At 40.3% G+C, this 16,120-nt stretch overlaps 1 protein-coding gene across 2 annotated transcripts in view; it reads left to right on the top strand.

The window, feature by feature from the left end:
* Nucleotides 1-11,748: 11,748 nt before the first annotated feature.
* LOC311168560 (serine/threonine-protein kinase Sgk3) overlaps nucleotides 11,749-16,120 on the top strand; it is a gene marked incomplete at both ends in the record, with an annotated part of 45,535 nt that continues 41,163 nt past the window's right edge. For both annotated transcript variants that reach the window (XM_084230143.1, XM_084230142.1), the window contains 2 exons: nucleotides 11,749-11,826; nucleotides 15,762-15,845. In XM_084230143.1, the coding sequence (XP_084086269.1) occupies nucleotides 11,749-11,826; nucleotides 15,762-15,845 (162 nt within the window). The remainder of the gene's footprint in view (nucleotides 11,827-15,761; nucleotides 15,846-16,120) is intronic.

The raw sequence follows: 16,120 nt of genomic DNA, 5'->3' as shown, positions 1-16,120 counted from the left end.
TAGCTTTTGTGGAGGTTCTTGGGCACTCCTGTGAAGCTATTGGTTGCAAACTATTCTATACTGTGCCTCATCATTTAACATTGTGCACATTTTATTTTAAATTCTCATAGGACTTTATCAAGAATCAGGATGAATAAAAAGCACCTCAAATAAGAGCTGTGATAAACCTAGGGAAAAGTAGTACTTTCGTGATTACAGAATAATGAAAAATCAGGGAGGGTGGAGTGGGAATTAGAGGAAGGATATATTATTAAGGAAGGAAAACAGGAAAAGTTGTAACTGATTTATGTGATGTGTGTGGGGAGAAGGTTGCTGTGTATCTTCCCTTGGCAGAGCCTGGTAGTTTTTTTGGGGGTTGTTTTTTTTTAATCTCTAAAAAATGCAATGCAGTGAACTTAATTTACAGATGGGACAAAGATGTGCTTTGTTTCTATTGAAACATTTTGGATATTTTTGGAATTAGTGTTCTGAGAGGCGGAAATAGCTACAGATTACATATTATTACAGTAGACTTTCATGAAGTAACCAGTTAGTTTAGGGTAAGAATATCCTGGGAAGGTACTTTTAATGTAGTTTTAAATACAACCAACCCATTGGATTTGTTCCCTCCTCTGGAATAAGAATAATTCCTGTCCCCACCTTGACTTTTCTACCAGATTCCTTTTCTTATTTTCTGGGTCATTCACCATTTCCCAAACCAGTTCCCATATCAGAGCCCAAGGTCATAGTATCAGTTGTCTTTTGTCTCTCCCTTTACTAGATCTGTCAGTTCCTTCCTTTGGAACCTTTGTTCCCAAACACCCAGCACCCTATCTTTTTGGAATAAACTTGTTCTTAATTTCCCTTTATGATTTGGCTTGTATGACTGACCCCCTCTCTGTAGTAGTAGTTAAGAGTCTACTTATGAATATATCTACCTTATGATTTGGGTAGGGTTCACTAGCCAATAAATACTAAACAATCTTTATGATGTGTGAAGGAAATGAATTCAGAACCTCTCTGCTTATATTTTCGAGATAAAAGCAGAAAAGTCTTTTGGGCTGCTTATAAAATGTTTTGGGCTGTCTAAAAGAAGATGTACAAGATCAAGAAAATAATTGCATCCAATGGACAAAAATTTGGGCACCATAAAGACTAAAAGCTTCAAAAATACCTTAGCGTTCATTTACTTAAAGCAGTATTGTAGCGACAGGAACAGGGCACTGAGCAGGATCTCTGATCCAGCAGACTGGGTAAAGGAGGAATCAGAGTCTCAGTGGTTTTTTGCAGGTCTTTTATTTAGATTTACCAGGCATATGGCAGGCAGGGGTGCTGAGGGGCCGGGAGGCTGGCAGTCCTCCCAGCCCCCAGCAAATCTTCACTCTATCTGGGCTCTCTCTGGCATTCTCTCTGCTTCTCTTCTTCTTTTGGTTTCAGTTCGTTCTTGGCTTCTGCTGGCGTCCCCACGACACCACTCTTAAAAGCCCAGTGTCAGCCCAGGTGAATCCACTTCAGGTGCCCACCATCAGGCATGCATTCAGGACCACAGGGTTCCCTCATCTATCCTGATGGCGGGAGGGCAGAAAAGCCTGACATTTTTTCCTTACCCTACAAGTATCTATCATCAAAAGTTTAACATCAGTTTCGACAATTTTCTATCATGTAGTTTTACCAAATAAATTTTTACAGCCCCCAAATAAATTTAAATCTATTAATGCTTCTTTAAAAATGATAAACTCTACGCCTCTTTTTAAAATCCATAGCTGGTGATAGTATTCTTTCATGTGTCCTCTTTATTCCATGATTTAGTCCTTGATTGTCCCTGTCATGGGACCAAAGCTCAGAGCTTTTACCAGGCTTTTGGTTAGATAGTGACTTGTGACATTTCAAGAAGATGTTCCACTCCTGACATAGTGCTACACAAACCTGACCCTCCTGGTAGCAGACTCAGAAGGCTGCTTTTCCTCTTCTTATAACTGGATTGCTGTGGACATTTGGAGCTCTCTCTCTTCAACTCTCTATCTCTATAGCTAAGGGATAGTGTGTATGAGCTGGGTTCTTGGGTTAGAACTGAGTTCATGTCACAGTGCTGGCACCCAAACCTCTGTGACCATATGGAATTACTCCATCATATGTAAAATGGGAATAATGATACTTCATGGGTGTTGCTATGAGCAAGAGTTAGAGAGTGCTTAATATCTGGCATTAGTGCTAAATAACTGTTAGTTTCTCAGCCGCAACACTATTGACATTTTGAGCCAGATAATTTTCTGTTGTGGGGCTGTCCTTTGCATTGTAGGGTATTTAGCATCATCCTTAACACGTTGCCACTAACAACCCCTCCCCCCAAGTTTTTTTTTTTTTTTTAAAGATTTATTTATTTATTTATAGAAGCACTGGGTACAGTCAGAAGTGCAGGAGGGTGAGAGAATTCACCAGAGCCAGAGCGGGGAGCAGAACAGGCAGAAGGACTGAAGTACACTGCTGAGGGGAGCAGCAGGCAGCAGGAGAGGTCTGCGCGCCATGTGGGACCCTCGCTGGTGGCTGGGGATCCATCAGTCGCTGCAGAGGCTGCAGGCAGCTTCACAACTCAGCGCTCAACCGCTGCGCCACTGGGGAGGCCCTCCCCCCAAGTTTTTACAACCATAAATGTCTTCAGACATGCCAAATGTCCCCCTGAAAAAAAGCTCTATAAATGTAGTAATTACTAGCTATTTTATCACTCTTGCAAATCACTGTCCTTCTTGTTCTGTTCTGTTCTCTCATCTACTACTGTCTTGTTGAACTTGTCTGTGTTGATTCACTAACTGGATGTTAAGGTTAGTTCTTCCATTCAGGGATAGTATCTGAATTTGGTCTGATTAGAACCATGTGATCTACCCCTCTGCAAGCCAGCTGGCCCTGGGAACCAATATACAAGATTATTCTGTGACTCTCCTTCAGAGTGAAAACAAATTCTTTTCCTGTTCCTCTTTTGAAAAATCCTACATGCCTGTGAACCTTTCTGACAGTCCCAACTTTCGTTCTCATGTGGCCATAGCTTTTTGTTCTTTTCTTTCTTTAGTGATGGGTGTTCTTAGATAAGTACTCTTCTTTGGTTTTATTTGACTGCCTGTCCATAAGATTATTTTGCAGAATTTAAATTGCTTCAGTTTTACAGGATAAACATGCATTACATTTACAGTAATAGCAGGGTTGCTTTTTCACAGTTTACTTCTGTCCACTTAAAAGTATTTGTGAAACTTCTTCATTGCTTCCCAGAGGACTCTTAGAGCATATATTTATAGTAGAGGTAATGTGGTATAATGGGTAAACAGTCTCAAGTCAGGCCACCTGGGTTCAAATCCTAAGTTCACCACTTAGGGCAGATCTCACTTCACATAAACCGACGTATCTCTTGATTTCCTCTCAGTTGGGTTGTTATGAGGAAAAACCAGATTAACACACATAAAGTAATTCGACTTATACTAACCTTAGCACTAAATGAAAAGTACTACTAGGCTGCCAGTTTGATTTAGTTTGAAGAAAAGGAAAATGTTACTAAAGAGAGACAGGGTTGTATAGTAAACAAGTGCATAGATTTCAGAGTCAAATTTGAATTTGAATTCTAGCTCTGTTTCCTATTTGCTAGATATTAACTTGTGCAAGTGATTTAACCTCTTGGTTTTTGTTTTTCATAGCAACATCCTCATTTCCAACATATGATTCCTTCTTTAAAAGGAAATTGAGGCAAACAAGTGTGTGATCACTTTCAAATTTCTCTTTCCATGCTGCCAGCCTTTATTTTTAGCTTGGTTGAGAATGTATGACAATCTGCATAAGTGTTTAGAAACACTAATACTATTAAATTATATGAAAGGGGTATATGCAATCCTATATTCATTACTTTACTTAGAATAGCCATGTTGTGGAAACAACTTAAATGCTCATTGACAGAGCAATGAATTATGAAGATGTGGTGTACAGAAACCCAGTGGAATGCTCCTCAGCTATAAAAAAGGTGAACACTTACCATTTGCAAAAATATCAGCATCTTTTTGTTTTAATGACAGTTTCTTTCATTGTACAGGAATCTTTTAGTTTTATGTAGTCCCATTCATTTATTTTTGCTTCTGTTTTCCTTGACTCCATGAAGATGTCAGTGAAACCAGTGTTGGGGACGATTTGGCCTCTTTTCTTCAATGTGTTTTTAGTTTCTGGTCTTACATACAAGTCTTTAATCCATTTTGAGTTAATTTTTGTGTATGTTGCTGTCTAGTTTCATTTTTCTGCATGTGGCTGTCCAGTTTTCCTAGCACCATTTGTTGAAGAGATTTTCCTTTCTCCATTATATATTTTTGGTGCCTTTGTTGAAGATTAACTGTCCATATAAATGTGGTTTTTGGTTGTTTGTTTTTTTATGGACTCACAGTTCTATTCCTTTATTCTGTGTGTCTGTTTTTATTCCAATACCATACTGTATGGATAACTATAGCTTTCTGGTATAGTTTGAAGTCTGCAGGCATGATACCTCCATTCTTCTTTTTTGTCAAGATTGCTTTGACTATTGGGGTCTTTTGTGGTGTCATATAATTTCAATAATATTTGTTTTATATATCTTAGAGGAAAAACTTTCAGTTTCTCGTCATTGAGTATTATGCTAACTGTGGGTTTGGTATATATAGTTTCATTATGTTGAGGTAAGGAGCATTCTACTTTTGAATAGTGGGGAAAACCTGTATTGTTTTGGGTGGCATGATGAGCCACAAATGGCTTGTGGGTGGTCTTAAGCTTCTAATTTAATAGAACTAGACTGTTCCTTAATATAAGCATTCTTTCACCAAATCCAAGGTTGTAGTGGAAAGCAAAAATTCCTTTAGGGATTATTTAGAGATATGGCTTAGATGAACCATTTTTGGCTCCTGGCCCACGTGTGTGAGAGAGTTACTCTATTTTGGCTGTTAGGATAAGCACACACATTATATCTTACATTCCAGTTCTCAGTATTACAAGGTGTTATTGTTATTTCCTAGCAGTTACCAAAGCTGCACTTTCCTTAACAGTTCCACTGTTCTGTCAAGCAGCTGTTTTTAGGTAAATAGATACAGGATGAAACTAGCAAATTTTGTGGTTATAAGCCACACTTCTTTGCCTTAGTCTAATGTTATGTTTAAGAATTCTGTGACAATGAATGAAATATGCTGTAGCCAATAATGATTGTTCTAGTGGAAGCATTTCAGGCAGGGAAGGCAAATCTCACTTCTGTGAGGACAGATGCTACCCCAGGTGATTGTTTAGTCCTTGCTGTGGCACGCTGCCAATGTGCTGTGCAGTATTGGTCTTTGCTGTTGAGCAAAGCACTCAGCACTAGCAATATCTAAATTTGTCTCAATAAGGCCTGTTTGCCTATATATCCTCCTACGGCTTGGCCACTTTGTCATGGGTCCATTGAGCAAGCAGTGGGTAATTGGAAAAGAGGTTGATTTGCTTCCATAGGACAGATCATCTTCATCACCTGATAATTGAGAACCTTTCTTCAGTGGTTGATCTCTAGTGAGCATTCATGTGGAATACAAATATTTTTGCAATCTGTGCTATATTGACAGGTACCTCCACATTCATCTACAAAACTCTCCCCCACCCAGCTTGTTTAAATTAATTTTCCAATCTTGTTCTTTCCAAGTTCCTGGTGAGCAGTTCTCCATTGGCCACAACCCATGAATCAGCAGAGATAATACCTTTGCTATGTATTTCTCCTGATGCACAGGCAGACCAGCAGGTATATTGTTTAGAATTCTGCCCATTAGGAATATTTCCCGTTAGTACTCTCTTCAGGACTATCCCTACGTAGGGCTACATTCTCTTAACTTCTGGCCACTGCCAGCACACTATGCATGTCATTCTATTAAACAGGCATGTCTTTTCTCTCCTCCACTAACTGCTCGTAGCAACCTCCTCAGGAGTGTGGCTTTAGAAAGAGCTGACAAGGAAGGAGGGACAAGTACCAGGGAGTCACCTATTCCTGCACTTTGCTTGTGCCTTTCATACCTGCTGAGGCCCAGTCTTGATAGTTACCACATCAACTAGTATGCTTCTTTACTGTCCAGTTTCATGATTCAGTGGATCAAATAATACTCTGTTCATGATAAGCTTTTTCTATTACATATTCTCTTGGTTTCCCCTGGGGCAGGTATCTAATCTTTTCCTGTGCTGAGTTGCAAAGACAGGAACCAAATGAACAAGTTATTGGCAGAACCCTAAGAAGATTCCAACACTTACTTTTTCTCTTGGTGCTCATCAGAGTCTCCTTATCCCATGTCTCTGCCTTGTCTTTCCACTGGCGCTGGGTGTGCTGAGGCAGAGGTTCAAGAGTTAGGGCTTTCATTGTTGCAGAAGCATCTCCTTGGATCAGGCCCTTGTCAGTAAAAACTGACAGCCGGGCCTCCCTGGTGGCGCAGTGGTTAAGATGCAACCTATGAAGCTACCCGCAGCCACCGCAGCACAAGTTCGATCCCCAGCCAGGGAGCAACCCACATGGCACAGCAGACCTCTCCTGTCTTGCCTGCTTCTCCCCTCAGCAGTGTATTTCAGTAGATCTGCCTGTTCTGTTCCCCGCTCTGTCTCTGGTGAATCCTCTCCCCTTCCATACCTCTGGCTTATAACCCTGTTGTGGTATGCATAAATAACTAAATATTAAAAAAAAAAAACAAAAAAGCTACTGACAGCCTCATGGGTTACCTGGTAAATGAGCCAGAGCAGCTACCACACAAGTGAAGTTCACCAATTGTTTTGCCTCTTTGTTAGTGTACTGTTTTTCTCACTTTAGGTGAAAGAGCCTGCCTCCGACCTCTGGTACCATAAAAACCTTCAGTTGTTGGATCCCTGAACTTCCATGGATTTTATCCCCCACCATCTGTCTTATGTGTATGCATTACAAAATTTGCCTGGATACAAGCAAATTCTCTTTCACCAGGTCCAGTTAGCATAATGCCATCAATGTGAAGCATCACTGTGGTGGTCTGTGAAATATTGAAATGATCAAGGTCCTTCCAGACCATATTATATACTATTATGACTGTGCAGATATATAGCCCTCAAATGAGACTATAAAGACATAATGCTGTTTCTGCCAGTTGATGGCAAACTGCATCTTTTTCCCCTTACTGCTGACTGTAGAGAAGAAAGCATTTGCCAGGTCAGTGGGAGGTCCCTAGATATCAGGGGTTATGTTAATTTTCTCCAGGAAAAAAAAAAAATCTAGAATCACAGCTGTGGTTTTCATCACCATCTGATTTAATTTGTGTAATCCATAGTCATGTTCCAAGTTCTTTCTGGCTTTGGTCCCAGTAAACAGACAAGTTAAATGGGAATATAATGGGAATTAACACCCCTGTATCTTTCAGATTTTTAGTGGTAGTACTGATTTGTTCTAGGGATGTGGTATAGGTTCTGGTTTACTTTCTTAGTGGGGAGAGGATGAGAATTTCAGGGGATTCTTTGTGGCCCTTCTGTAATGGCTTTTATGATATGGGTCAGTGAGCCAGTATTGAGTTCTGGCTCCTTACTAAGTATGTCTATTGCCACTAGAATTCTGGACTAGGGAGATAACCACAAGATGGGCTTGTGGTACCATTGGGCCCACCATGAGACACCAGAGCTGATTGCATCTCTCATCTCCTCTTAGAATGAGATGGACACTCTCATATGTAGGTCACTTTTGGATCTCCAGGGATAGTGTCAGTTCAGAGGTAGTGTCCAGTAACCCTTGGAAAGACTGAATTTTTTGTTCACCAGTGAATTATCACCCTGGTAAGTGGCTTCAGGTTCCCCTTGGAAAAATTGGAGAAAGATTGATGGGATACACTGTGGCCATAAAAAGGGTTATCAATATTAAATTTGGTCCTCCTTGTGCTAATAGCCTTTGGATGTACTCCTCTATGTACTTTCCAGATTCCTCCTGGTAAAAGTTGTCAAGATTCTGAAGATTTTTCAGTATAAAGTCAGTCTCGGAGTAGACTTTGAACTTCCTTCTGGGCTTTTTTGGATCTAACTCCTATTATGAGGTAGTCAGGGGTTGTGGGAGTGAGTAGTGAAGAGAATTGGCACCCTTATGTGAAACAACTGGAAAGGACTTATGGAGGATTAAGAGATTGTCTCTGCCAAGGGGTCTAGGTGCTGCTTTCAGCAGGGACATTCCGTGAATTTGGAGGTCAGCATTCTTAGGCTCATTTGTGTTTACCCAAATGCCTGCATCATTGACTCAGGATTATTATTCTTTTCAACCAATGCCCTTAAGTTAGCTTTAGAGATTTTGCAGGGTTGCATATTTAATTGGTTCTACAATCTTTACCATCAGACTCTAAGCTTGATCCTTAGTCCTGTCAGCTTAGTAGCTTAAGAGGAAAAGAACTCCTTACAGTAAATAGATTTTCCAACCCATCTATTTGGGAATTCACAACTTTTAATTTGTGGTTGGCTTTGTGCTCATTCTCAGAGACAATCAGAAGCAACCCAGCCCACATCAAAAATCTTTGAAATCCTCATTTTCATCATCCTCTAGGACTTAAAGCATTTTGCCCACTGTCTGTACTCCAGCCTGTGGCACTGTGAGAGGGAATTTGAGTGATACATAACATGCCAGGTTATCAGTTTCCTATCAGCTCCCTCCAAGAGTAGTTAACAGGGCATTCATCAAATACGTGTCTCATTTCTGAGAGTTTTTTTCTGGGGGGTCATTCTTGGTGCCAGTTACTGCATCAATCACATGATACATACAAAAGTAATTGAAGGGAATCTAACGAAGGGACTATTTGCTAAATTGTTATGGGCGGGGTAAAAGAACTAGCAGAGCATGGGAAGCACCTCATATAACAATGTTTGGAAGCTGTTACTACTCTAAGACCTTCAATGTTTCTGTCGAAGAAGAGCCACCTTGCAGGTAGAGAAACCACTGCATGTTAGAAAGGAAGCAGGGAAATAAATAACCTTAGCATTTCACTTTTCCTGCCTTTCTATCTCCTGCTAGTGCCTTGCATTAGCTGAGCCCCACCAGATGTCTGTGGGCAAGGACAGGGGGCAGGCTTGACACTTGTGAGGTCAGTCCATAGAGGTCAGCCTTCCTGGCCTTTGGGAAGGTATTGAAAGAGTGGTGTTAGATCTGGTAGCTGTCTGGTACACCTGCTAAATGGGGATCTTTAACCTAGATTTGAGTGCCTCTGCATGCTTGGCTTCTACACTAACCACCAGCTGTGCCTGAATGCTTAGATGTTCCCTGGGTACATGTGAAACAACATCCTGGGCCTCCCCGGTGGCACAGCGGTTGAGCACTGGGCTGAGAAGCAGCCCGCAGCCTCCGCAGCCCTGGCTTGATCCCCGGCCACCAGCGAGGGTCCCACATGGCGCAACAGACCTCTCTTGCCGCGCCTGCTGCTCCCCTCAGCAGTGTATTTCTTCGTCAGTCTGCCTGTTCTGTTTCCTGCTCTGGCTCTGGTGAATTCTCTCACCTTCCCGAGCTTCTGACTGTACCCAGTGCTTGTATAAATAAATCAATCAATCTTAAACAAACAAACAAACAAACCAAAAAAACACAACATCCTGCCCCCTGCTGCTTTCTTCCTCCTCTAAGCCTGATGCTAGTTAATGTCATACCATCTTGTCCCTTGCAAAAGGTAGACCTCAGGCCTAATATTCTGTAGTTCTGTTGTTGTGGACCATGCATAGTGAGCTACAAACATTCCAGCTCATACATAATATAGTACTGCAGGACCTCCCACCTCCTGGGTTCAACATTCTTAAGGGATAGACCTCCAAAGGGCACCATCATAACCATCATCCTCTCATCATTTCTGTTGCAGTGGGAAAAGGTAGCTAATGTTAAGTCCTGGGGCTTCCAAAGAAGGCTTATCTGCCTTAGCAGAGCTATGGGTTCTACCTGTCATAATTCTTCATCAGTAGAGCTCTGATTACAGGGCAAGGCTTTGCTCAGGTGGCTGTTCTGGTCTAAAAGGCAGCCAAATGCTGGAAGGGTCCAGAGTTTAGGAGGGGGCCAGTTACATTTCCATTTTTTTTTTAAAGATTTATTTATACAAGAACGGGGGTACAGGCCAGATGTGTGGGAGGGTGAGAGGATTTACCAGAGACAGAGCAGGGAAAAGAACAGGCAGACCAACCGAAATATACTGCTGAGGGGAGCAGCGGGTGAGACAGGAGAAGTCTGCCATGCCATGTGGGTTGCTCCCCAGCTGGCGGGGATTGAACCGGCACTGCAGAGACTGTGGACAGCCTCACAGCGCTGCACTCATTCTCCTGTGCCACCAGGAAGGCCCCACATTTCCATTTTTTTTTTTTTTAAGAAGATAGGTAAATCTTTTTTTTTTTTTAAGATTTATTCATTTATTTATACAAGCACTGGGTACAGTCAGAAGTGTGGGAGGGTGAGAGAATTCACCAGAGCGGGGAACAGAACAGGCAGATTTACTGACATACACTGCTGAGGGGAGCAGTGGGCGCAGCAGGAGAGGTCTGCTGTGCCATGTGGGAATCTCCCTGGCCGGGATCGAACCCGCACTGCAGAGGCTGCAGACAGCTTCACAGTGCAGCGCTCTGCAACCAGGGAGGCCTGTGCCGCCAGGGAGGCCCGTTTCCATATTTTTAAACAACTAATTCAGATACATATAAATCCTCCCTGACACTATTTCCAGCAGCAAATTCAACGAAGTACATTTTGAATCACCTCAAAGGAAGCACTCCTCCACCCCACCCCCCAAATTATGTTTATTGAGGTAGTTTACATCTTTGTATCTGCTCTGGGGGTTATAGGTTCAAAACTCATTATACCTGTGTATTCCATGCATGCTGATATTTAAAATCACTACTTGGATATATAATTTACTTAGAATTACTAGATCGGTCAGACAACTTCCTGAAATTAATTATCTAGGGAAACTGGCAAACTGACCTTTCCCTGGATTTCATTTGTTATTTGGTGTTAATGCAAACGCAGAGTTTGGGTTACTGTGTGCAGCAAAATTGTCATCAGTGTCTCATCTGGAGCCCTTGGTTCATGGATTAAGTGATAGTAATAATGTATTACATTTGTTCTATATAGAGATCTAGCCAGGGATCCAGTGCATATAAAATGTTAAAATGCAACATAGCAAAGTGGTTAAGTGGTAGGACTCTGGAGCCAGGCAGTCTGGGTCCAAATCCTAGGTGGGCAAATCATTTAACTTTTCTGTGTCTCATTTGCCTCATTTGTAAAATGCGGGTAAATACCTACTGTGTAGTATCCTAATCTGAAGCAGGTGCCAGCTGGTCATCTTCATACACAAAGTCTGAAAACCACTCTTAGAACACTACCCTGACTCCATTGCACTTGAGCCTTTACTCTCACTTTGTGTCAGCTGTGGTGTATAAGCTTCCGGAATTTCTTAGTAGTAAGAAAGTAGATGGGATGTAAATGTTTGATTGTGGCTTAGCTATTGTAGAGACATAATAGAAGCTAAATTTCTAACCTGGGCTGAGACGTGTAGCCAAAAGTTAATTCCTGCCAGAATAAGCATAAACTGGGTCCTGTGAGCCAGGAATGACAGACAAATCATGGTATTTTTAAATTGTTTTGCTAATTCTTTTTTTTTTTTTTTCCTGTTGGTTAAGGTGCATGATGGAATTTGAACATTGCCACAAGACATTTTATGTTTTGGAATAGCTAATCGTATTTGTCCTCTGCTGACCATTTGAACTCATTTTTTGGCATCCTTTTGAGGCAGTTCACCCAAAAAATATAATACCATGGATTACAAGGAAAGCTGCCCCAGTGTAAGCATTCCCAGCTCTGATGAACACAGAGAGAAAAAGAAGAGGTTTACTGTAAGTATGTAACTTATAGCAAATGGGAAAAAATTGAATGCAGAGACTATTTCCATTTCTGTTTCTATTCTTCCATAATTTAGAACATCCCTTTCACACCCCACCCCCGTGTACACATATCCAGATTTTGCTTATCTTTCAAATGATACATCTCCACAGTCTTCCCTATGTACTGGAATGAAGTGAAATTTTCTTCTCAGTGCAGATTTTTATCTAGTCCCTTGAAGAAGTTTATGAAACTAGCTGATAAACCCTCTGACCAGAAAATGTGCATATACATGGATCTATGACACATCATATAATTTTGTGTGTATTGTTGGGGTTAATGACATAGGAAGTCTTGATCCCATGTTAAGTACCACTTCTTGAAATTTCTGCAGTGTCTTTCTTAGGACAGTTATCGTGCATTTTAAAAATATTTTATCAAATATTACTTCTTTATTTTCCACCTTAAAGGCGATACCCATTTCTAATTTTACTTAACACTGCAGTATCTACTATAGGACCTTATAAAGAATATGCACAATGAATATTTGCTGAACCAGTACATGAATGGCTATGATTGGAGAGCAATCACCTCTAATTAGTGTAGTGAAACAAGTAGTCCTGTTAGTATATACAGAGAATTTCTTGCCCTATATTCCCTGGAAAAAAGTCATCTGTTTATAGCTGGTCTGTTTTCTTCTAAGCTCCCATCTACAAGTAGTATGAAGAAAATCATTTAACCCAATTCTGCTCATTGCTTAGTTTGAACTAAAATTGAGGCAGTTCTTTTAAGTAAAAATGACTAAACTGTCATAATTCTGCTCTCCTAATACACATTCTTTCTGCAATTTGGCATTGATGTTTTTAGGAGTGGAAGTGTCCCGTTTCAATGTTTCTGAGTGTATAATCTCATGGCAATCTGGTAAAGGCTCTTGCATTCTTGTGATCCTGCTACATCTTTGCTATTCCATGTAGAATGACTGGTCTGACAGGTCTCAGGCCGTGGTTCACCTGATCCAACCCTGGACATTTTTCTGCCATCCGATATCAGCATTAGTAGTTGAATAAATCACTAATTTGTGATTTATTTTTTGTTGGCTTTACTAAAGCAGTGATGACTCACTGCTGACTCAGTTTCCCCCTGACTCTTAATGGCCAAGAGCCCACTGAGGTTCTCACATGTCCTTCACCTGCTCTAACTTGAGTTATCTATCCTGCCATTGACCAGGGGTCACTTTGCCCCTGGCAGTTGAGCCGATGACTGGTGACTTTCAACTCAGAGTCCATATCACATGGCAGTTGAAGAAAGTGTGAGGAGTTAAACTAAGTGCTTTTCTGACCATCCAGTCTATTAACTTGATAGCGCTCGTCCACAATGGTGGTTTTCCCTCAAAGTCCCAGATAAGTTGCTGAAAACAGAGCCCTTCTAGTTTCCCTTCCTAAACACATACCTCCACACCCTGCACAAAGCTCAGAGCAGAGATAGTGTATTTTGTGTCTGCCATTTGCCTCTCCTCAGTCTCTGTGTTGCAGCAATAGCTTAATTAGTTTTTCCACTTATTCCACATTCGTATAAGCACATTTTAGAAACATCACATTGATGATAAATACACCCACATTGTGGTCAGGAAAATTTTCCTCCCTTCCCTCTCTTTATTTTTACCTTTGGGCTAGCCTCTCCTGCTGGGGCAAAATGTCCTGCTAAGTTTGATGCAGTTCATCCACAGCAAATATAGACAGTAGGTTATGTTGGGTATCCTTTTATTTTTCAGGGTAGAGGTATTTCCATATTGTTTGTGAAAGGGTGAAGGAGGCCTGTAGCTTCTCTATTACCCAGATGTTCCCAGAGCTGTCCTGAGTTCACAGAGGCCCTCTGCAAATGGCCGTGTTTATTTCCTTTCTTCAAATTCTCAAACATTACCTTATTAGAGAGACTTTTTTTGACCATCCTATATAAGATAGCATGTTCACATCCTACCCTACCCCTTTGACTCTTTGACCCACTAACCGTACTTAGTATTTTTATGTAGCATAGTTTGTATTTATTTCCTACTAGAATGCATGTCCTTTGAAACAAGAACTTCCCTCATTGCTTCACCAACACCTAGAACACAGGTAGATGTTCACTAAGTATTTATTGAATTGATGTTGAATGAAAAATTGTACTAAGTTCACTTGTTAGTTGCTGATCATTACATTGCAGTTTTTAGTCCTCAGGAAATTCGGCTATAGTCAGCACAGGTAGACCCCACCACACTCATATTCTGTGTCCAGCTTCAAGAGGCCCAGATGCCTATGTTATATTTAGGAATAAAAAATTAACCTTGTCTTACTTAATAGTCAGTGAAGTTTTTATATCTCATGTCCTTTATGTAGCTCTGCACTCTGACAGAGAAATAATAATGCATCCTAGGATGCTTTGTCTTAAACCAAGCTTAAATTATGCTTTCATTTATCCACTTAAAAATTGGCAGTTTCTGTATTCCAGGCACTCACAAAGGGATGTGGGATCCCTTATACTGGGATCCCTTATACTGTGGGTATATTAATGGGGCCATATCATTCATACTGTATAACACATACAGTATAAGGGAATCTTTACCACAGTATTACCTAACTATGAACTTATGAGTTAAGTTTACCTATTCTATTTTTCATGAAAAAGGATAGTTTGTACATTTATCTGCATCCCCTTTTACAATAAAGCTGTTTTATACTAAATTGTCCAACAGACTGTGGGCAAACTGTAAATACCAAACCAACTTGTATTCTTTTTTTTTTAAAGATTTATTATTTTATTTATTTATTTTTTATTTATTTATTCATACAGCACTGGGTACAGTCAGAAGCACGGGAGGGTGAGAGAATTCACTAGAGCCAGAGCGGGGAGCAGAGCAGGCAGAAGGACCGAAGTACACTGCTGAGGGGAGCAGCGGGCGGCAGGAGAGGTCTGTGCGCCATGTGGGACCCTCCTCCGGTGGCCGGGGAGCAGCCGGGGATCGAACCGGCGCCGCAGAGGCCAAGGGCAGCTTCGCAACCCAGTGCTCAACTGCTGCGCCACCGGGGAGGCCCCAAAGCAACTTGTATTCTTACCCCTGATGGGGAAAATGTAAAATAATGAGATTGATCATCAAATTATATATTAGTGGATCTTTCCTCATATTCTTTTCAGAAATGACAAAAGATCCATGGGGTCCCAGTTTTCTCTACAGGGGTATGTTAAATTATGCTCAGAGTAACTGTAGGATGAGTTATGATAGCTAATTCTGTATTATACTAGTTAATGATTTGATTCTGGTTCTGGTGCATGAAGTATTAGAAGATTTAGATTTTAGTCTCACTGTCATGTTTTAAGTCTGAAAATGGGCAAGTTGCTTAATTCTTTTGGGTCATGATTCCCTCATGTTGTAGGGGGGTAACCACAGTTACATGAAATTAGGTATATATGAAAATATTAAACATATGTAAGTTGGTAGTAATAAATCTGAGGAGAAATTCTTAGAAAATTATGATGTAAAGGATAACCTTTTCTCTCTGGAAAGAGGACTAAAAATTGTTTCCTCTGTGCCAGCTATCACTTTCAAAAATACTTTATAATTTCAAGACTAATGGTTACTATGGAGAAAAAGAGAGAATAGCATTGATTGAATCTGTAATGTTTTATTCTAGGGTGGGGAATTCAGAAGTAAGAATGATATATTTCAGAAAAGCTAAATAATGATTATGCAGGTGTTTATTCTCTAAAAATTGCAGAAATACTTCATAACATTAAAAAAATTTACTGCCTTTTAACAAGCTAAATGAGTATTTCAGTTGGTATGCTTGTGTATTAGGAGAATCATACATAAACATTAACATCTAGTATCAGTTTATGAGTATGTAAATAGATTTTCACATATTTAATTAGCTAGTTTTTTGCAATCAAATTTTGTTATTTTTTATTTTCACAGGTTTATAAAGTTCTGGTCTCAGTGGGCAGAAGTGAGTGGTTTGTCTTCAGGAGATATGCAGAGTTTGACAAGCTTTACAATACTGTAAGTAATAGTGTACAAGATTATTATTTAAAACAAGACACCTAAGAAAAATTCATAATATAGGTGATTTATTTAAATGATTAAATTAATACTCGTATGTACCAGACAAGCAGAACAGGGTAAGAGATTCTTCAAAAGCACCCTAACTTTGGAAGTCTTCCTCAGAAGAGTAGAAGAAAACTTTTTGACAGTTCCAAATAAACTGTTGAAGATAAAAAAAAAAACAAGATGTGCTTAAACTATATTTTAATGTCACAGAACATTGGAAATATCCA

This window comes from Talpa europaea, assembly GCF_964194135.1.
Source record: "Talpa europaea genome assembly, chromosome: 3".
In the NCBI taxonomy this organism is placed as follows: Eukaryota; Metazoa; Chordata; class Mammalia; order Eulipotyphla; family Talpidae; genus Talpa; species Talpa europaea.
The sequence above is the reverse complement of the archived record's forward strand: the minus strand, read 5'-3'. Positions and strand labels throughout refer to the sequence as shown.